This window comes from Dreissena polymorpha, chromosome 3 (assembly GCF_020536995.1).
Source record: "Dreissena polymorpha isolate Duluth1 chromosome 3, UMN_Dpol_1.0, whole genome shotgun sequence".
In the NCBI taxonomy this organism is placed as follows: Eukaryota; Metazoa; Mollusca; class Bivalvia; order Myida; family Dreissenidae; genus Dreissena; species Dreissena polymorpha.
This window is the reverse complement of record NC_068357.1, coordinates 104,196,033-104,215,062: the sequence shown is the minus strand read 5'-3', so window position 1 is coordinate 104,215,062 and position 19,030 is coordinate 104,196,033. Positions and strand designations below refer to the sequence as shown.

Genomic DNA, 19,030 nt, shown 5'->3' with positions numbered 1-19,030 from the left:
ATCAAATCTTTTTATAAAGTTATTCATTCAAACAAAGATATCAGTGAAACTGATGGATGATGATGGGCTTTGTCGTAGTATGGGTTAGGGTAACTCGCCCTTGAGTGGATTTGCCCTTGAGTCCGACATTTTAATATTTGTAGTTTTCAGAGATCAGTTTTGTTTAGCGTGATTTGTGACTTTATAACAAACACTTTACCCTTCATACTCAAAATAAATAAGATTTCAAAATAAAATGTTATCAAATATATTCTCACGCTCAGTATTAATAACTTCTGGTGAAGGAAAATTCAAAATTCTAAATTATCAATTATCTCTATACCATCAGCATTTTGGTCAGAAACATTTCACAGCATTCACAAATAACTATATATTGAAAACATAACCTCATTCTATAATAATGAAAGGTAATTTTCAGTGGTTTGCTTTATTGTATAGGTTTTACAGTAAAAAATAAATAACAACTCAATTAGCCCTTGAGGCGAACGCAATTCGCCCTTATGCCGAACATGAGTTTATGTACTTGCAGAGGCATTCGGATCAGAATTAACCACATATTTATTCCAATTAACATGACTCAATCTATAAAGAATCCCATAGCTCACAAACAACAAGAATCATGTAATGTTTTATCTATGTGTGTCTGTACTTTTCTTTGTCACCCCCAGTGCTACACATGGTTCTGGTGTTGTAAAGGTTTGATAGACACTTAAAGTGACCTTGTCATTTTTCCTCTTTATATAACTTATTTTCGTCAACATGTTTACAAAAGAAAAAAAACTTAAAAAATCAACACAGGACTGTTACTGTGCACTTTGCATTTTTATAAATGTAGGGAATTGATAACCAAATAAATGCTTAAAACAAATCTGTGTCCGTGTTAAGGACGAATGGGTCCGACTCATGGGCAAATTCAGTGGGTATTGTTAATCAACTATGTTTCAATGAACATCAGCATTCAGCTGGAAATCAAATAAAAATTTGTAAAATAGATTCATATGATATAATAGTTAAAGCCTGCACAAGCTGAGTCCAGGTTTTGATCACAAAGCTTTTTATTATTAATCAGCTTGTGCAATAATAATTATAGACTTATACCGTTAACCCGTCAAGGGCAAGTTACCCTACGGCAATTGTGTGCAAACGAATTATTACTAAAATGGCTATAACCCCCTGAAAACTCACAATTTTCCTATGTCATATATAATTTAATCAAATTTGTATCATTAATTCCTGTGATCTGACACAGAAACATAAAATGTTAGAGAAATTGAACTAGAAATATGAATTAAAGAGGAAAAACCAGTCTGAATTTTTTTTGGAGCAGAACAACCTGAAAGTATATGGATTTCTACCCAATAAGGATGCTGTACATGAATTGTCATAAAATGGGATAATTAATGTTCGAAATCATACTTCAAAAGGAATTCAAAGGTCAATAACTCCCTACAAAATCAAAGAGCCGAACAACCTCACACTATGCACATGTCTACCCTAAAAGGAAAGAGCATCCAAATCATATCATTAGTTTCTTAGATTTTGCATTCAAATAAACTATAAGAAAAAGACATCTATAATCAAAGGGCAAAAACATTGAACCAAAGCGACCTGAAAAGGAACCAAATGTCCACCCTATAGGGATGCTACATATCAAGTTTGTTTGAAATTCGGATCATACATGTCTAAGATTTCGCGTGAGAGATAATTGGACCTGAACAACCTGACAAGGATGCAAGTCAACCCTATATGCCTGCTGCCTATAAAGTTGTCAACCCCATATGTCCTACTACCTATAACAGGGGTGTCAAATGTCCCAAATTTAAAATCCGGAAAACAAGAGGGCCTGAAAGGCCTAAGGTATCCCCCGCAACATATGCTTTGTTTGAGGATGGGTGCAAATTGGACGGATGAACATAATGATAGATGGACGGACGCAGGACAATAACACAAAACTAAGACAAAGGACGGACGGACAACGCCAAAACAATATCCCTCCGCCTCTGGCGCGGGAATATATTCATACCAAGTTTCAAAGAAATCCGCCAAAGCGCTGCCAAGATATGGCTCCGGACACAAAAATGCCTATAGTAAAAAGCATTTTTTCAAGATACAAAGGGCCATAAGTCTGTTTTTAACAGATGGTGTACAATGCCATATGGCGTGAATCATCCTCTTATGCATATATATACTCATACCAAGTTTAAATGAAATCCGCCAAAGCACTTCCAAGATATGGCTCCGGACACAAAAGTGCCTATAGTAAAAAGCATTTTTTCAAGATACAAAGGGCCATAAGTCTGTTTTTAACAGATGGTGTACAATGCCATTTGGCGTGCATCATCCTCTTATGCATATATATACTCATACGAAGTTTCAATGAAATCCGCCAAAGAACTTCCAAGATATGGCTCCGGACACTAAAAAGCATTTTTTCAAGATACAAAGGGCCATAAGTCTGTTTTTAACAGTTGGTGTACAATGCCATTTGGCATGCATCATCCTCTTATGCATATATATACTCATACCAAGTTTAAATGAAATCCACCAAAGAACTCCCAAGATATGGCTCCGGACACAAAAGTGCTGGCCGGACGGACCCCCCCCCCCCCCCCCCCCCCCGCTCGAGCCCTCTCTAACTGTACTATTTTATAGTATTTCTAGTTGCAATTTAGCAAAATATTATTAATCAGATCAACCTCATCACCGCATGTGTATTTGTCATTATAGGTTTCTTTATAATGGACATAAAAATATAAATTATATCGGCGAAAAATGCTGTATTGAAAACGGCAATCCGAAAATGTACATATTTTGCACATGAAATAAAATGTGCATATCGTTTGAATGCCGAAAAATGAAAACCATTTACCTAGCAAATACGTAATCAATATATAATTTGGTTAACATATTGCTTTACAATATGCTATTGAACTGCTTAAATTTGCTAATCGATCACTTAAAATATTTCTTGTTGGCGGAAATGTGCAACGTTTCATTGACTTGTAAGAATTTCGGAAAGTAGCGACGATTTTCTGTCAGTTATCAATCATGTCCGTGCCATCGGCTAGCCAAGCAGAAATAAATAAACAAAATACTGGGCAAAATCGGTAACGAGCACAAAGAAGATGTAGCTTTAACAAATATATTAATTTCTTTCTCAATTGATCGCCCTTTCAAACGAATTTTTCCTTAAAAAATATCTATTCAGATTTTCATTGATCTCAAAATCGACCCTGTTCGGCTCAAGTCAGGATTTCTGGAATATTCCTGAAAATTGACACACCTGCTATGAGGTTGTCAAGCCTATATGCCTGCTGCCTATACAGTTGTCAAGCCTTTATGCCTGCTGTCTATAAAGTTGTCAAGCCTATATGCCTGCTGCCTATAATGTTGTTAACCCTATATGCCTGCTGTCTATAAACTTGTCAACCCTATATGCCTGCTGCCTATAAAGTTGTCAAGCCTATATGCCTATAAAGTTGTCAAGCCTATATGCCTGCTGCCTATAAAGTTGTCAACCCTATATGCCTGCTGCCTAAAAAGTTGTCAAGCCTATATGCCTGCTGCCTATAAAGTTGTCAAGCCTATATGCCTGCTGCCTATAACGTTGTTAACCCTATAACCCTATATGCCTGCTGCCTATAATGTTGTTAACCCCATATGCCTACTGCCTATAATGTTGTTAACCCTATATGCCTGCTGCCTATAAAGTTGTCAACCCCATATGCCTACTGCCTATAATGTTGTTAACCCTATATGCCTGCTGCCTATAAAGTTGTCAACCCCATATGCTTACTGCCTATAAAGTTGTCAACACAACATGCCTGCTGCCTATAAAGTTTCAACAAATTTGGATCATAAGACATAGGTGTTCGAGATCACAACGAAATGAAAAGTGCAACAGACAGAAAGAAGCAAAGACTTGCGCAGGGATTGAAGGACTGAAAGAATGATGTGGATTAGAACAGAAATTATTATGGCGAAGCTTCAATTAAGAAATTAGGACCTGCCCAAATTCAATTCTATCAAAATTTGAATTCCAAGGTCAGACAAGCGGCGACTATATGTTCCATCCTTTCCAGGACCATAAAAAGGGGCATATATTCTTTAATATTAATCATAGGATGATAACCAGCATAATTTCAAAACTTCATATCATAGTAACATGTATGGTTCTCCAACATCTCATACCTAAGAATATGAAATTTGCATCAAATTTTCATCAATTTTCAAATAATTCTCTCTTAATCAAGGGGCAGTCACAGCAGTGTTGTTGGTAGCATACACTCATTCAGTAGCCGTGGTGTAATGGATATGGTGTCTGCCTAGCGACCGGGAGGTCACTGGTTCGATCCCCACCGTGGGAGCGTTCTTTAGATCTCCCCCAAAGACACCCAAGTACTGGTTCAAGGCCCAGGAAACGGACTCAAGAGCGTTTATATAAGCCTTGGGCTTTCGATACAATCGAGATTAAACAAGAGATGTGTTTGTCAGAAACACAATGCCCCCTATTGCGCCGCTTTGAAATAAAATTTCAATATATCATTTGGCAGGTTTAGAAATGATCTCCCTTTAAAAGCTTATTACTTCCCTTGGATTGTATTTTTTTACTTTTGACTTGAAGGATGACCTTGACCTTTCACCACTAAAAACCTGCAGCTTCATGAGATACACATGCATGCCAAATGTCAAGTTGCTACATGTATCTTCAATATTGCAAAAGTTATGGCCAATGTTAAAGTTTTCGGACGGACAGACTGACAGACAGTTCAACTGCTATATGCCACCCTACGGGAGCATAATAAATAGGTTTAAACTAACATACACTCATACCAATAATGCAGTGATTATGGTGGTGTTACCTACTGGTAGATACTGCATGTCTGGAAGAAAGCCATCTGCATCAAAAATGAAGTCAGGTGGTTCCTTTGGACAATTTGCATCAAATATAACTTCCCCTATAAAATAGTGATCAGGAATTACCAGTGTACTTGAGAATAAACATATAAATGAACTGTGAAATACAGCTCTAATTATCATCTTTTTTCACTTCAAAAAATCTGACCGTTAATGTATACTGTTAATTATCAATAACAAAATTTTGTAATTTTTCCTTCAGATGTTTACCATTATTTTATTTATTAACAATTAGATTATTTAAAATCTGCATGATAAATGAGAATTAAACAGTCAATAAATGCTGTTTTAAACTTCCATCAAATTCTGATTTTAAGTTCCTGAGATCTCAATCCAAAACAAAACATCCTTTAGAAAGCAACATATTTTTAGTCGAAGGAAAAATCATTGGACTATTTCTTCAGTACTTAAATTCACCTATTTCTGATTTTGAAACAAAAAATGCGTCAGTCAATATCCGATTCTTTGTAATACATGTCTGCGATAAATCGAAGATTCGCAATTGCGACAAATCGTGCTGGGAAAAAGGGAGGACACTTGAGAGTCCTGTTTGTCACATGCCAATTAAATAGTCTTTTGTTATCAGGTGATAATAATGGGCCCTTATTATTTTATTCCATTGACAAATTCATTGTTATGATTAGCGGATTAGGTGGATCTATTACCTGTTAACAAGTGTTTGAAACAACGAAGCCAATTGCCAGTTAGTCAACAACCTTGAAAAACAAAATACATACAACGGGTAATTAAGTTGTTAACAATTACCAGTAGCGCTTATCATTACTATTCTACCTAAACGAAGTCAACGCATTGGATAAAGCTAAACTGCATCTGCGTTTTACAGCAATGCCACGTGTCAGTTAAGTACACTGTATAATGTGCAACCCTTTGGGTCAAAACCGATATCATCTTGATAACGAAACAGACAAAGTATGTATGTGTGGATTACATCCTATTTTAATGTCTAATGCCTATGTCTAATTACAATGTCAGTCTTAATTTTGATTAAACATTGGACATAATTATTCCTTAGAATCTTTAATTTGTCACTCGGTCCACTGACAAAATAGACTCAAATAAATGCCTGTGGATTAATAATGGTTTCATAGTATTTATGATAAACAATTGCATCAATATCCATTAACTATTAAGAAACTATCTACCAGCTTTTTGGAGCATTTGTAATTAAAAACATAATTCATAAACTAAAATTATAACTAATTTTATTTAAAGTTTGTTTTGCTGCAATAAATTAAAAGAGGGCCATAGGCTATAGATGGCTTGCCTGAGACTTTGAGGAATTGAACTGTTCTTAACAGCTTTTGTTGCATTTAAAAAAAACATTTTGGACTTGTCTTAGATATCATTAGAACATATTATAATTAGCACAAATGGTCTGTGCAAGTTTCATGATTTTTGGACACACAAACCAGCAAAAGACACACACCTTAGATCCCCCAAATATTCACTGACCTGATCTGCTTTCATGATCTTTGAGCAATACAATTATTTCACCAGACCTTTGCTTCACCTTATGAAACAGAAAATGAGTTTCCATCTAAGCAAATAAATTAATAAAACTTAATATGTTCTGAACACATTTGAATTTAAGCACCTGACATGGCTCCTGATTGGTCAGTTTTAAACAGCAGTATTAAAAAAAAAACGCTTTGATAGAAGTTATGAGCATTTTTCGAAACCTAAACGCAGATTTAGAAACCTAAACGCGTACCCTAAGTTCAAGTTCAAGGTCACAGGGGTAAAAAAATGTTGCGTATGGAAAGGCCTTGTCCATATACACATGCAAACCAAATATGAAGGTTATATCTCAAGGGACATAGAAGTTATGAGCATTTTTTGAAACCTAAACGCAGATTTAGAAACCTTAACGCAGACCCTAAGTTCAAGATCAAGGTCACAGGGGTAAAAAATGCTGTGCGTATGGAAAGGCCTTGTCCATATACACATGCATACCAAATATGAAGGTTATATCTCAAGGGACATGGAAGTTATAAGCAATTTTCGCAACCTAAACGCAGATTTCGAAACCTTAACGCAAACCCTAAGTTCAAGGTCAAGGTCACAGGGGTAAAAATTTGTGTGCGTATGGAAAGGCCTTATCCATATACACATGCATAACAAATATGAAGGCTATATCTCAAGGGACATAGAAGTTATGAGCAATTTTCGAAACCTAAACAAAGATTTTGAAACCTTAACGCAGACCCTAAGTTCAAGGTCAAGGTCGCAGGGGTACAATTTTTTGTGCGTATGGAAAGGCCTTGTCCATATACACATGCAAACCAAATTTGAAGGTTATATCTCAAGGGACATAGAAGTTATAAGCAATTTTCGCAACCTAAACGCAGATTTCGAAACCTTAACGCGAACCCTAAGTTCAAGGTCAAGGTCACAGGGGTAAAAATTTGTGTGCGTATGGAAAGGCCTTATCCATATACACATGCATAACAAATATGAAGGCTATATCTCAAGGGACATAGAAGTTATGAGCAATTTTCGAAACCTAAACAAAGATTTTAAAACCTTAACGCGGACCCTAAGTTCAAGGTCAAGGTCGCAGGGGTACAATTTTTTGTGCGTATGGAAAGGCCTTGTCCATATACACATGCATACCAAATTTGAAGGTTATATCTCAAGGGACATAGAAGTTATGAGCATTTTTCGAAACCTCAACGCAGATTTCGAAACCTAAACTCGAACCCTAAGTTCAAGATCAAGGTCACAGGGGTAAAAATTTTTGTGCGTATGGAAAGGCCTTGTCCATATACACATGCATACCTAATATGAAGGTTATATCTCAAGGGACATAGAAGTAATTAGCATTTTTCGAAACCTAAACGCAAAGTGTGACGGAAAGACGGACAGACAGACAGACGGACGGACAGTCCGTTCACTATATGCCCTCCTTCGGGGGCATAAAAACCGCATATCTCAATGAAGCATATAATTTTAATGATAAAACTCTTGTAAACAAGAGCTGTCACCATAGGATGACATATGCCCCCTATAAACGCTTTGATAGAAGTTATGAGCATTTTTCAAAACCTAAACGCAGATTTCGAAACCTAAATGCGGACCCTAAGTTCAAGGTCAAGGTCACAGGGGTCAAAATTTGTGTGCGTATGGAAAGGCCTTGTCCATATACACATGCATACCAAATATGAAGGTTATATCTCAAGGGACATAGAAGTAATGAGCATTTTTCGAAACCTAAACGCAAAGTGTGACAGACGGATGGACAGTGCGATCACTATATGCCCTCCGTCGGGAACATAACAATTATGGACTTTAACCATTTTTTAACTTAAAAAAGCTTTTTCTAGTTGCGGAACTGACCTTGTTTTCGACTCTAAGTGAACATACAATGTAGAACTCAGCCTAGTTATCATATAGACAGAATTTAATGTTCTGACCCAAGTTTCAATAATTTGGCTACAGCAGTGGCAAATATTGACAACAGATAAGCCACATACCTCAAAAGACGATTACGAATAGCAAAAGAGCAGGACTCTGATAAATTGTAGATAATTGGAAACAGGCATAAAGACAGTATTTTTATGGTCTAGTTATGGAAATGAAACATAGTATAAACAAGAAATACCTTTTAGAAAGATGTACGGCGTTGATTGTGGTTGGATTTGGTGAAAGGTTAAGAGTTAAATGAATGAGATCAAAGATAGAGATGGTCTATTTCTGTGCAGTTCTTAGCTGCATCACAGGCAGTACGGGATGTTACGCGGAGTTTTCGCGGCTTATTTTACATTATTACATATTGCTGGTCATAAACCTATAGATACAAAACAGAAAACCAAAAGAAGAATGAACGTCAAATTGAAACATATGAGTCAACTGGCCACACGCGAAGTATCTGTACATATTATTAATATTTATACACGCGTTCTTCGAACAAACCTGTTTAAGTGGTTTGTCAGGCATTGCTATTTGATTCAATTATGAACAGTACCAAGAATCATCGCGCTCATGCTTAATACATTAGTCAATATGGTGGAACAATTCTTGTTAAATTAATCAAAAATAATATTTATCATGGTATTGTTGAAAACACATTAAGAATCTATTATTGACATACCATAATTATATCGCTGAATATCTTCAATTAACGTATTTCTGGTCTAAAGAAAAATCCAGTTCACCTAGTTCACGCGATAGCGTCTGTATTATATAACGATTATTCTACTGGCCGCCAAGCGTCTATATTATATAACGATTATTTTACTGGCCGCTAACTGACCCTGATACCTTGCGGGTTGGAATGCAATGCATTAAAGTGAGGCCACGCTTCCACTGCTGGAACGACGGCTAGTTTAAAGCTTTATACTTTTACATGTTAATTAAATGTTCAATTTCGAAAACAATTTAAAATGGTTTGACCAAAATGAATATCAGGATAGGGAAAAACGATACTTTTATGAACTTAAATATACTAGTATACAGACAGGAATATGGAAGTAATTTCTAAATATGAGAACATAGCCTTTAAGTACAAACGCTCTGGCAATCCTCTGAAAACAAAAGGTGCACGCACTAACTGTATTGATGTCAAGAGTTAAGTGTAAAACTGTTCTATCTATCAAGCCTTTTCATTAGAGATAAAATTGTTTCATGCTGAACACGCAGTAAAACAGTGTTACAAAGACGCGGTCATGTTTCCAATGTTCTGGTACATGTATGCTCGAATCAGCCAATGCAATAAATGAAGTGTATTCATTTGTGTCTAGCCGCGGGAAATTTTATTTGAATTTTATTGGACACTGAAACATCAATATACAATAATATAAGCACATCATTTTGACATTCATGTGAAGTTTGGATGATTGCAAATATTTTATTAGAACCTTTCCAACACAGAACCATACTATTATGTAAACCATTAAAGGGACCTTTTCACAGATTTTGGCATTTTTTAACTTATTCATTAAATGCTTTATATCGATAAATGTAAACATTGGATCGTAAAAGCTCCAGTAAAAAATCAAGAATAAAATTAAAAAAAGGAAAAGTACATTGCCCGGACCAGGTTTCGAACCAGTGACCCCTGGAGTCCTGCCAGAGTCCTGAAGTAAAAACGCTTTAGCCTACTGAGCTATTCCGCCAAGTACACATGCTTGACGTATTTTATACCTTATATAAGCAATCTTCGTAGTTTCACAAAATTTAACGACAAAAACAGAACTCTCCAAATTATTCAATCGTTTCGCGTTGCAACGCTTTATAATTTTTAGGTTTTAAAATCGTCAAAAGATGCATATAATGGCTATATTAGACCATGGTAAATGTTCAGTATTACTATTTCCTCACAAATATCATAACTAAAACGAAAATTTGCGAATCTGAAACAACTTTTTTCAATTTTGTCAATTTACCAAAGCGTGAAAAGATCCCTTTAAACCTTGGAAAAAAAATATAGGCAAAATCTAGTGGAACAACCCAACAGTTAGACAGTGAGCTTGTCTCCCAGAAAGACAAGCAAAGTTCAATAGGTCACCTGTGAATAATTAAGTCAAACAGAAAAAAGGTTATGCTAGTTTGTTTGTTACGTCCCTGATACCATTTAGACGAATCTTCTGACCAAGTTTCGTAATGATTGGAAATAAATGTGGCCTTAAGAGTGTTTACAAGGTTTTACTATAGCCATATAATTAAACTAGAAATGGCGCAGCAGAGGCCGACGCGCATCCCCACGCCGCATGTTTGACCCAGGGGCGCCCCAGGGTTGGTAATGGAGCCATGCATAGTTGAGATTGACCGTATTGTATCGCAACCGGTGTTTATTTTTGGTGTTATCACTTCATATACACTTATATTTGTTAATGCAGCATCAACATACTAAAACAATATCCCGGAAAGAGAAAAATAATGCATTAAATATCAAGCGTCTTTCGTTTGACAACTGATCATGTACGATGTAAATTTAGGTTTAGTGCAGATTCGTTCATACGACACACGAACACTAACTCCGATCCTTATAAAAAAGACAGTTCCTCTCGGCTTAGAGGGCTGGGGCAGTAATGTGAAATATCGAATATAATACTTTAAGATATGCTGACCGAAACGATTGGAGTGATATTATGCGCATGTAACAGTATATGCTATGTTTATAGGTGTCTATCGCAACTGTAAATTTAGTTTTAGTTCAGATTCGTTCATACGACACACAAACACATATCGAATATAATACTTTCAGATACTGGCCTAAACGCATAAAACCCATTTTCGCATGACGCGGCTTAAAAGCGTGATTTAAATGTGTCGAAAAAAAATCTAGGTAGATCAATTCCCGCGTCGTTGCGGTAATGCTTGTTAAAGTTGTTATTGTCATGCAAACTCGTTGATTTAATCCAATGTTTAATGTTAGCAAGTGTTTGTTTTTCAATTGAATTGTAAACAAAGAGTCGGTTAAAGTCTTCGGAAAATTTGCACTCTGTGTGAATTGACAGTTTGACGTCATCAAAGGATAGCCGCTTCCTGTCTGAAGCAATAATGCGACAAATTTCTCGCCGACAAAATTGGCTTCCTTTGTCTAGCAATCAACATGCCGAACTAATCGTGTGTTTGTTCCTCATTGGTAATCGTCCAATTAAATAATAGCACGTGCATAGCTCCGCCTTCGAATCTTTTGCAGAGAACGGAGGTGGAGTTTAACGGTTCATTGAGCAAGTGTTTTACGCAAGTTGAGTTCCGATGTGCTGAAATTATTATGGCGGACGCCCGTGTTTACAAAATTCCTAAACGCATATATCGTAAATAACGGCAGTGTTGTATTAGATTATTTATACTATTTTATCTACTTTAATATTGGGTTTGTTTAATTAACATGTTAAACAATATTAATGCGTCACAGACTCGGAAATAAATTTGATGGGGTCGCAATTTTACTGAAGCTGATTTTCCTATTGTCTGTAATTTTTACCCGAAATAAATCTTGAGAAGACTTGAAAGTCCGCAAGCTGTACTATAAGTAAAAAAGTGCTTTTTGTACTGAGCTGAAGTGCTCAAATTAAAACATACATGTATATATTGAGTTTTATGCTTTGCTCTTGTGTCATATGTATGAACTGATAAATTAGTGCTTATAAAACTGATTTTTCAACATTATTTTCTTATAATTTTATGCTTATATTTTTGTCAGTAATAAATTTATTAAAAGGAATTATTTTATTACTTTAGTTCATACACATTTACAGGTTATGGTTCACAATGGTCCATCGGTGATTGCAAAAGATCCACTTCTCCCTAAAACTGCCCCACTTCTCCCTCTCCAGAGCTTAGGGAGAAGTGACTTCTCCCAAAAATTGGAGTCTAGCTTGAGCCCTGATTGTCATAAGAGAAGTTCAGTATCAATTAGAAGTGAATCGGTGTAGAAATGAAAAAGACAATTTTGGGTGGGTGTGGCCTATGTGGGCGGGGCTCCCCAGGGTTGGTAATGGGGCCATGCATAGTTGAGATTCACCTTATTGTCATAAGAGAAGTTCAGTATCAATTAGAAGTGAATCGGTGTAGAAATAAAGAAATTATAGTAAAAGGCAATTTTGGGTGGGTGTGGCCTATGTGGGCGGGGCGCTCCAGGGTTGGTAATGGGGCCATGCATAGTTGAAATTGACCGTATTGTCATAAGAGACTGAGAAGTTCAGTATCAATTAGAAGTGAATCGGTGTAGAAATGAAGAAGTTATAGTAAAAGGCAATTTTGGGTGGGGATGGTCTATGTGGTCGGGGCGCCCCAGGGTTGGTAATGGGGCCATGCATAGTTGAGATCCACCGTATTGTCAGAAGAGAGCTTCGGTATCAATTTGAAGTAAATTGGTGTATAAATGAAGAAGTTAATGTAAAATATCCTAAAAAAATGAAGAAGTTATAGTAAAAGGCAATTTTGGGTGGGTGTGGCCTATGTGGGTGGGGCGCCCCAGGGTTGGTAATGGGGCCATGCATAGTTGAGATTGACCGTATTGTCATAAGAGAGGTTCAGTATCAATGTGAAGTGAATCTGTGAAGAAAAAAGGAAATTATAGTAAAAGGCAATTTTGGGTGAGTGTGGTCTATGTGGGCGGGGCGCCCCTGGGTTGATAATGGGGCCATGCATAGTTGACATTGACTGTATTGTCATAAGAGAGGTTCAGTTTCAATTTGAAGAAAATTGGTATAGAAATGAAGAAGTTAATGTAAAATAACCTAAAAAATGAGTGAAAATCTCTGACCCGGCCCCACCCCAACCCCCATAACTTTTGACCCAGGGGTCAGATCAAAATTCCAAATAGTGCAGGGTCGCACATATGCTCATAGCTACCATGTGTGTAAGTTTCAAGGTTCTAGTGCTAATAGTGTAGGAGGAGATAGTGGCCAGGACGGACAGACAGACAGACAGACAGACGGCGGAGATAACCATAATATCCCCACGCTTTTCAAAAATCGTGGGGATAAAAATTCCCCCCCTTGGTGGCCATGTTTTTCAAGCAACAGGAACCATTTTTGATCTCATCTTAGATATCATTGCGACAAATCTTCTGACCAAATTTCATGAAGACCGGACAATATAAAATGTAGCCTCTAGGATGTTAACAAGGCAAATGTTGACGCCGCACGATGCATAATCAGGACTATAGATAACTTTTAGGGTATTTTGGGTAATCGCCTCCTGTTTTTGACAACAATACGTTTTTTGTAAATTCTACAGTTTTAGCCAAAATGTTCACCCCCTACTTTTGAGCTTAATTTGGTTTTTCACCCCCAATTTTTAACTCAATTGGGTAATTTAAGGAATGACATATATAATATGATAAAATCTACTAAGGTTACTATATTATTTATACAAATGGAATTCAAATAGGTGCCTGTACATAACAACAAAAAATTACTGAATTTCTGAACAAAGTCTGGTCCTTAAATTGTACACAACACTAGTGGCCAATTTGATTATTTCAGATAATGAAAGTAGAAATTGGACGGGTCTACGAAGAATTACAATAATACCCCTAAGATTGATAACCGTTGGAAAGACTGCCTTCTTTTATTCATAGGACGGCATACACGTATAACCTATCCGGTACATTTTTGTACGGAAAATAACCAGTCTAAAAAATACTCCTGGTGTTCGTAAGAATTGCGTTTTGTGACGCAAGTTTTTTATGGGAATTACGTTATTAAATTTGTATTTGCGTTTTTGTACGCTTTATTTTGAATTTTATTATGTTTTTGGCTATTTTAATTCCGTAATAACGCAAATATGCTTGTTTATATCTATAGCGCTGCAAAATGGACGACGGACAAAAGGCAATTACAATGGCTCACCATGAGCACATTGTGCTCAGGTGAGCTAAAAATGTGACTTCCAGGGTGTTCTCAAGCCTTTTAAATTTGACTTTGTGGCCTAATTTTTGACCTTTTATGACCCATTTTTGAACACAAAAAATGTGATCACAAAAACATCACCATGAGTGCATTGTTCTTAGGTGAGCTTAGCATTGTCTAATGATACTCTTTTTTGTTATTAAATACATACATGTTAAAGTTTGTCCAGCATATGGTATGACAACTTTAAATCTGTCACATTTTCCTTGGTTGTCTGCCAAAACAGTTGGACACCTGAAATATCAATTGCATATACCGTAAATTGTGTCTGATTAAGAGCAAGTGTTTTTTACCTCTATGGGTATGCAGAATTGTATAATTCTTGAGATAAGCATGATAACATGTTTAAATTCTTTTTATTATAAAACATTAATACAATACTTTGGTAAAATTGCTAAATTAAATTATATTAACTTGGTTTGATGAGAAAAGCTGGTTTATTTACAAAAATGCCTCTAACTTTTGTCCGAATGGATCTGTTTTTCAAAATAACAAGAGATGTGTTTGTCAGAAACACAATGCCCCCTAATGCGCCGCTTTTTTTTTTACCTTTGACCTTGAAGGATGACCTTGACCTTTCACCACTCAAAATGTGCAGCTCCATAAGATAAACATGCATGCCAAATATCAAGTTGCTATGTTCAATATTTCAAAAATTATTGCAAAACTTTAATGTAAATGTAACAGGGTGATATTACCTCCCTGTATGTTAGGGAGTTAAAGTTTTGGGACAGAATGACGGACAGACAGGCCAAAAACAATATGCCCCCGATCATTCGAACCGGGGGCATAAAAAGTTATGACAATTTTTATTTGTTATTTTTTTACCTTTGACCTTGAAGGTTGACCTTGACCTTTCACCACTCAAAATGTGCAGCTCCACGATGAAGTAGTAAGAGATTGAATGGAGAAATGCAAAATATTTTTTTATTATTTTTGACCTTTGACCTTGAAGGATGACCTTGACCGTTCACCACTCAAAATGTTCAGCTCCACGAGATACAAATGCATGCCAAATATTAAGTTGCTGTGTTCAATATTAAACAAGAGTGCCAAACTGTCACAAGATACGCCCGTTTTAAGGCTTTGGACAACTTGATAACTTTACCATGACCCATATATTTGAACTTGACCTACATATCATCTAGACACAACTTCTGACCAAATTTGGTGAAGATTGGATTAAAACTACTTCAATTAGAGAGCGGACACCATGCTTGAAATGGTTTAAGTGACACTGTGACCTAGTTTTTGACCCGGCATGACCCATATTTGAACTTAACCTAAATATTGTATAGATACAACTTCTGACCAAGTTTGGCGATTATCGGATGAAAACTACTTCTATTAGAGAGCGGACACCGTGCTATATGCTTGAAATGCACTAAGTGACCCCGTGACCTAGTTTTTGACCCAGCATGACCCATATTCGAACTTGACCTAGACATTGTGCAGATACATTTTCTGACCAAGTTTGGTGAAGATATGATGAAAACTACTTCAATTAGAGAGCGGACACCATGCTAAATGCTTGAAATGCACTAAGTGACCCTGTGACCTAGTTTTTGACCTGGCATGACCCATATTCGAACTTGACCTAGATATTGTCTAGATACAATTTCTGACCAAGTTTGGTGAAGATCGGAAAAAAACTATTTGAATTAGAGAGCGGAAACTGCCGTGGACGCCGCTCGCCCACCCGCCGCCAAGATGAAACTATAATGCGTCCCGTTTTTTTAAAAGGGGCGTATAAAAAGGGCCATAATTCTTACAAAATGCTTGATACAGTTGTCTGCTCTTGTTTATAGGTTGGGGTCATGTTGGTAAAGAAGTATGCAAAATATTAAAGCAATATGTCAAGGGACATAGGAATTATTTGGGGTAGTACGCAAACTTTAACATTTGCACGCTCACACAAACGCTAACGCCGACGCCGGGGTGAGTAGGATAGCTCCACTATATATATTTAATATATAATAGTCAAGCTAAAAATACATAATGAAAACAAAAGTAATGTTTTTTAAATAATTATTGTTCATCTCCCTTAACTTTGAAAGATGAATAGAAGATACCTTCACTAGTGATTTTTGTGCTAACAAAGAACATGCATTTTTTTTTTCAGATATTACATGTAACTAGAGCTTTGTCACTGAATGTGACTTATACCCCCATACCACTTTGACGCAGGATAAAAAGTTGTTTAAAAGTTTCGGATGAATACAATTTGAATTAGAGTCCGGACAAAGTGGCGCCGTTGAAAATGCACTAATTGACCCTATGACCTAGTTCTTGACCCGACATGACCCATATTCGAACTTGACCTAGATATCAACTAGATGCAACTACTGACCAAGTTTGGTAAAGATCGGATGAATACAATTTGAATAAGAGTCCGGACAAAGTGGCGCTGTTGAAAATGGACTAATTGACCCTATGACCTAGTTTTTTACCTGGCATGACCCATATTCGAACTTGGCCTAGATATCAACTAGATGCAACTACTGACCAAGTTTGGTGAAGATAAGATTTATACAATTTGAATTAGAGTCCGGACAAAGTAAAATGCACTAATTGACCCTTTGACCTAGTTTTTGACCCAGCATGACCCATATTCGGACTTGACCTAGATATCAACTAGATGCAACTACTGACCAAGTTTGGTGAAGATCGGATGAATACAATTTGAATTAGAGTCCGGACAAAGTGGCGCCGTTGAAAATGCACTAATTGACCCTATGACCTAGTTTTTGACCCGGCATGACCCATATTCGAACTTGGCCTATATATCAACTAGATGCAACTGCTGACCAAGTTTGGTGAAGATCGGATGAATACAATTTGAAATAGAGTCCGGACAAAGTGGCCCCTTTGAAAATGCACTTATTGACCCTATGACCTAGTTTTTGACCCGGCATGACCCATATTCAAACTTGGCCTAGATATCAACTAGATGCAACTGCTGACCAAGTTTGGTGAAGATCGGATGAATACAATTTGAATTAGAGTCCGGACAAAGTGATGCCTTCCGCCCGCCGCCCGCCCGCCGCCCGCCCGCCCGCCAAGGGGTTTCACATAATACGTCCCGTATTTTATACGGGCGTATAAAAAGTTATGAAAATTTATGTTTTTATATTTTGACCTTTGACCTTGAAGGTTGACATTGACCTTTCACCACTCAAAATGTGCAGCTTCACGAGAAGTAAGTAAGAGATTGAATGGAGAAATGAATTTTATTATTTTTTACCTTTGACCTTGAAGGATGACCTTGACCTTTCACCACTCAAAATGTGCAGCTCCACGAGATACACATGCATGCCAAATATGAAGTTGCTGTGTTCAATATTAAACAAGGGACAAAATTGTCACAAAACCAGGTTTTCATTGTGAAAAAAAATCTGATAAAGGGAGACAACTCAAACTGAACTTTTGAAATGAAAAAAAAAATTAACCCCCTTTGTAAGTTTGTTTTAAAATAAATCTATTTTTAGTCGTGGCGACCTTGACATTGGAGATATTGACGTGATTCTTTCGTGCGACACACCGTCCCATGATGGTGAACAAATGTGCCAAATGATTTTAAAATCTCATAATGAATGACATAGTTATAGCCCAGACAAGCTCATTTATGGCTATTTTTTACCTTTGAACTCAAAGTGTGACCTTGACCTTGGAGATATTGACGTAATTTTTTTGCGCGACACACTGTCTAATGATGGTTAACAAATGTGCCAAATGATTTTAAAATCTCACAATGAACGACAAAGTTATGGCCCGGACAAGCTTGTTCCGCCCGCCCGCCAGCCCGCCAGCCAGCCAGCCCGCCCGCATTCGCCAATCTAATAACCAGTTTTTTCCTTCGGAAAACCTGGTTAAAAAGTTATGATAAAACTTTAATGAAGGTTAAAGTTTTAGGAAAGAAAAATACGATGATATTTGACCTTTGACCTTGAAGGATGACCTTGAACTTGACTTTTCACCACTCAAAATGAGCAGCTCCATGAGATACACATGCATGGTAAATATCAAGTTGGTATGTTCAATATTGCAAAAGTTATCAAACTTTAACCAAGGTTAAAGTTTTGGACAGAATGACAGACAGAGAGGACAAAAACAATATACGCCGGATCTATCGCTCCGGGGGCATAAAAATTTACTAATGTATGAGAGGTGATGGTTAGTTTGGCCAAACTGAGATTGAATTGCAACTTGTTCTAGTAAACTTATTGAACAAGCATACATGCAGATTGAAAATGAATGTTGTGACGTATTGCGGTATGTATTGCCAGTATCGAAATACTTTTTGATGGTGTAGTTTTACGGCAAATGAAGTTGCACTCCTTGTTGCTATTATAGCATATATATATATATATATATATATATATATATATATATATATATATATATATATATATATATATATATGGAGAAAAATATGCGTGAACAACCAGATACACAGACATACAAACAGACTGATAGACAAACAGACAGACATATTCCTATTGGAGACTTCGGAGAAATCCCCATCCCCCCAAAAAAGATGGTTCATTCACAGTTATATACCCCATACTTTCACCGCAACACATCTTCCATTGTTGGAACAGTTTACATACACAGAAGGGACAGTTACATGAACATTTATTACAAACATGAAACCATAGTTGTATTTGGGCAGGATCCAATAAAGATTCATAAACTATCCTAACACTATGTTAGAGACACAGCGGAAA

At 36.7% G+C, this 19,030-nt stretch overlaps 1 protein-coding gene across 3 annotated transcripts in view; it reads right to left on the bottom strand.

Moving 5' to 3' along the window:
- LOC127872909 (BRISC and BRCA1-A complex member 2-like) overlaps window positions 1-19,030 on the bottom strand; it is a 44,561-nt gene that overhangs the window by 18,422 nt on the left and 7,109 nt on the right. For 2 of the 3 annotated variants that reach the window (XM_052416431.1, XM_052416432.1), the window contains exons 2-3: window positions 14,455-14,537; window positions 4,867-4,958 (exon numbers count right to left, since the gene is read on the bottom strand). In XM_052416431.1, coding sequence (XP_052272391.1) covers window positions 4,867-4,958; window positions 14,455-14,537 — 175 coding nt within the window. Of the gene's footprint in view, window positions 1-4,862; window positions 4,959-14,454; window positions 14,538-19,030 lie in introns of all 3 variants that reach the window. The other variant, XM_052416433.1, reaches the window with a different exon arrangement.